The sequence below is a fragment of the Magallana gigas genome, chromosome 3 (genome assembly GCF_963853765.1).
Source record: "Magallana gigas chromosome 3, xbMagGiga1.1, whole genome shotgun sequence".
In the NCBI taxonomy this organism is placed as follows: domain Eukaryota; kingdom Metazoa; phylum Mollusca; class Bivalvia; order Ostreida; family Ostreidae; genus Magallana; species Magallana gigas.
This window is the reverse complement of record NC_088855.1, coordinates 19,410,001-19,412,500: the sequence shown is the minus strand read 5'-3', so window position 1 is coordinate 19,412,500 and position 2,500 is coordinate 19,410,001. Positions and strand designations below refer to the sequence as shown.

General features: G+C 44.4%; 1 protein-coding gene across 6 annotated transcripts in view; it reads left to right on the top strand.

The window, feature by feature from the left end:
- LOC105332773 (zinc finger homeobox protein 4) overlaps positions 1–2,500 on the top strand; it is a 73,496-nt gene that overhangs the window by 45,931 nt on the left and 25,065 nt on the right. For all 6 annotated transcript variants that reach the window (XM_011435475.4, XM_011435502.4, XM_011435484.4 and 3 more), the window contains one exon: positions 1–2,500. This exon is cut by the window's left edge and continues 143 nt beyond it; it is cut by the window's right edge and continues 386 nt beyond it. In XM_011435475.4, coding sequence (XP_011433777.3) covers positions 1–2,500 — 2,500 coding nt within the window.

Sequence of the window (2,500 nt, the reverse complement as noted above, 5' to 3'; positions counted from 1 at the left end):
TGAAATTCAATGCCTCCTCCACGGAGAGCCAGTTTAAATCGGAGAGACTGGAGAAACCTTCCGAAAAGTCCCTCTGTCCCAGTGCCACTAAGAATAGCAGGTCGGACAGTTCCGTCGACAGTGATGAGTCGGATGACAGCCTAGGGTCAGATGATCAGGTCAAGCCTGGGTCTGACCAGTTAGAGGAGGGCTCGGAAGACAACGAGCCTGTAGACTGTGACAACTGTAATCAGGATTTTCCTTCAATGCAGGACTACATGAAACACAAGTGTGCCAAGAAAGTCAAAGATTGTAAGAGTTATGACCCCTCCCTGGCTCATGTCGATGGAGATGTGAGTGAGGGGGAGAGCTTTGACGGGAAAATCGTGTACAATTCGGACGGGTCTGCGTACATCATCGAGGGGGGAGACTCAGACCTGAGTGACCTTGACTCTTTTATAGACTTGCCAAATCAAAAAAACATCATTGTCGACAAAAAAGGAAGTGATATTGCATCACAGGTCCCAGCATTTCCTCACATAGCTAATGCTTTCTTTGTGTCAAAAAACTTTAAGAAACTGTACAGCATTCCATCTTCACCTTGCCCAGCCCCTATAATGTTCAGTTACAGAGTATATGATGTACGAAGTGCAAAGTCTGATAGTGATATTGAAGTGGAGCAAAATTCTACCTCAGATGAGAGCTTGGTCCCTACAAAACCTATATTAATGTGCTTTATATGTAAACTGTCTTTTGGATATGCAAAGTCTTTCATGGCTCACGCTTCCTCAGAACATTCAATGTCTCTCAATGAAAAGGAAAAAGACATCATGTCAAAGAAAAATGCCTCTGCAATTATCCAGTGTGTCGGGAAGGAGAAGGAACCACTGATGTCTTTCTTGGAACCAAAACCTCTGACATCATCGCCAAAGCTGCAGTCTTCATCATCTGCTTCACAAGCATTTCCTCCAAGTAGTCAAAAGCACTCATCATATGGTTCCATAGGTGAAAACACATCAGTCAGTTTTGTCTACTCCAAGCCAAAACTTTCTTCACCCCCATTTTTGCAACTGAATTCTGGGAAATCCTCATCTGAAAATTCTCAGGGACACTCTCTACAAAAGGGATCTGAATCTGACTCTTATCAACACAATGACACGAAAAATTCAACCAATGGTTATGATGATGATGACGACGATGAAAATGACCACTTAGCAGACGATGAGATGTCATCATTGGAGATCTCAGGTATCAGAAGAATGGATTCTTCGCACGAGTCAAGTTTTCTACAGAAAATGAAGCAAAGCAGTGAAGCTTTCACCAAAAGCCAAATTACCTCGAGCAATTCCCAAATGTTTGCTCCTTCAACCATTTCAATGACAAATCCCAGTCACTCGATGATGTTCTTGACGGTCTGTGATGAACATCCACAGGGAAGAATTCAGGGAGTGGAATGTCCCAAATGTGACATGATCCTTGGATCATCCCAGTCCCTAGGAGGTCACATGACCATGATGCATTCAAGGAACTCCTGCAAGACCCTGAAATGCCCGAAATGCAATTGGCATTACAAGTATCAGGAAACTTTGGAAATCCATATGAAAGAAAAGCACCCTGATAATGACCAGCAGTGCGTTTACTGTATCTCAAGCCAGCCCCACCCAAGGCTTGCTAGAGGAGAGAGCTACTCCTGTGGGTACAAGCCGTATCGTTGCGAAGTCTGCAACTACTCTACCACAACCAAAGGAAACTTGAGCATCCATATGCAGTCTGACAAGCATTTGAATAATGTACAGGAGCTAGCCAATGGTAATGCAGAGGTGAAGATGCCCCAGCAACTGCCTGCTCAGCCTCCCCAGCCAACTATAGCAGCCGACCCTCTTAGCCATCTTAAGAAGAACAAACCAAAACCAACATGGAGATGTGATGTCTGCAACTATGAAACGAATGTTGCTCGAAACCTTCGAATTCATATGACCAGCGAAAAACACACTCATAACATGATGGTCCTGCAACAGAACATGAAGCACATGCAGCGTGATATGCAGATTCAGCAGATGAACCAACTTATGCTCATGCAGAATGATCCAGCCTTTTTAGCTGGTATCTCGTCCCCAGTCCCAGGAAACGTTAGTTTCCAAATTGACCAATCCATGATCATGGCTGGTCTACAAGGCCAGTTTGGAGAAATCCCAGTAGATTTGAGGAAAGAGAATGGAGGAATGGGCATGTCCTTTGATCCCCATACTCCTGATGCTTCCAGAATGTTCCAGTGCTGTGTCTGCAATCAGCATGCCACTGACTCTCTAGAGAATCTTCACCAGCATTTACAGCATGACAGGACCAAGCATAGAGAGCAAGAAAACATTCATGTTTCACAGGGCACATATATCTGCAATCTGTGTCAGTACAAGACACAACTGAAAGCCAATTTTCAACTGCACTGCAAGACAGACAAGCATCTACAGAGGCTTCAGCTAGTGAACCATATAAAGGAGGGAGGACCTAGCAACGAGTGGAG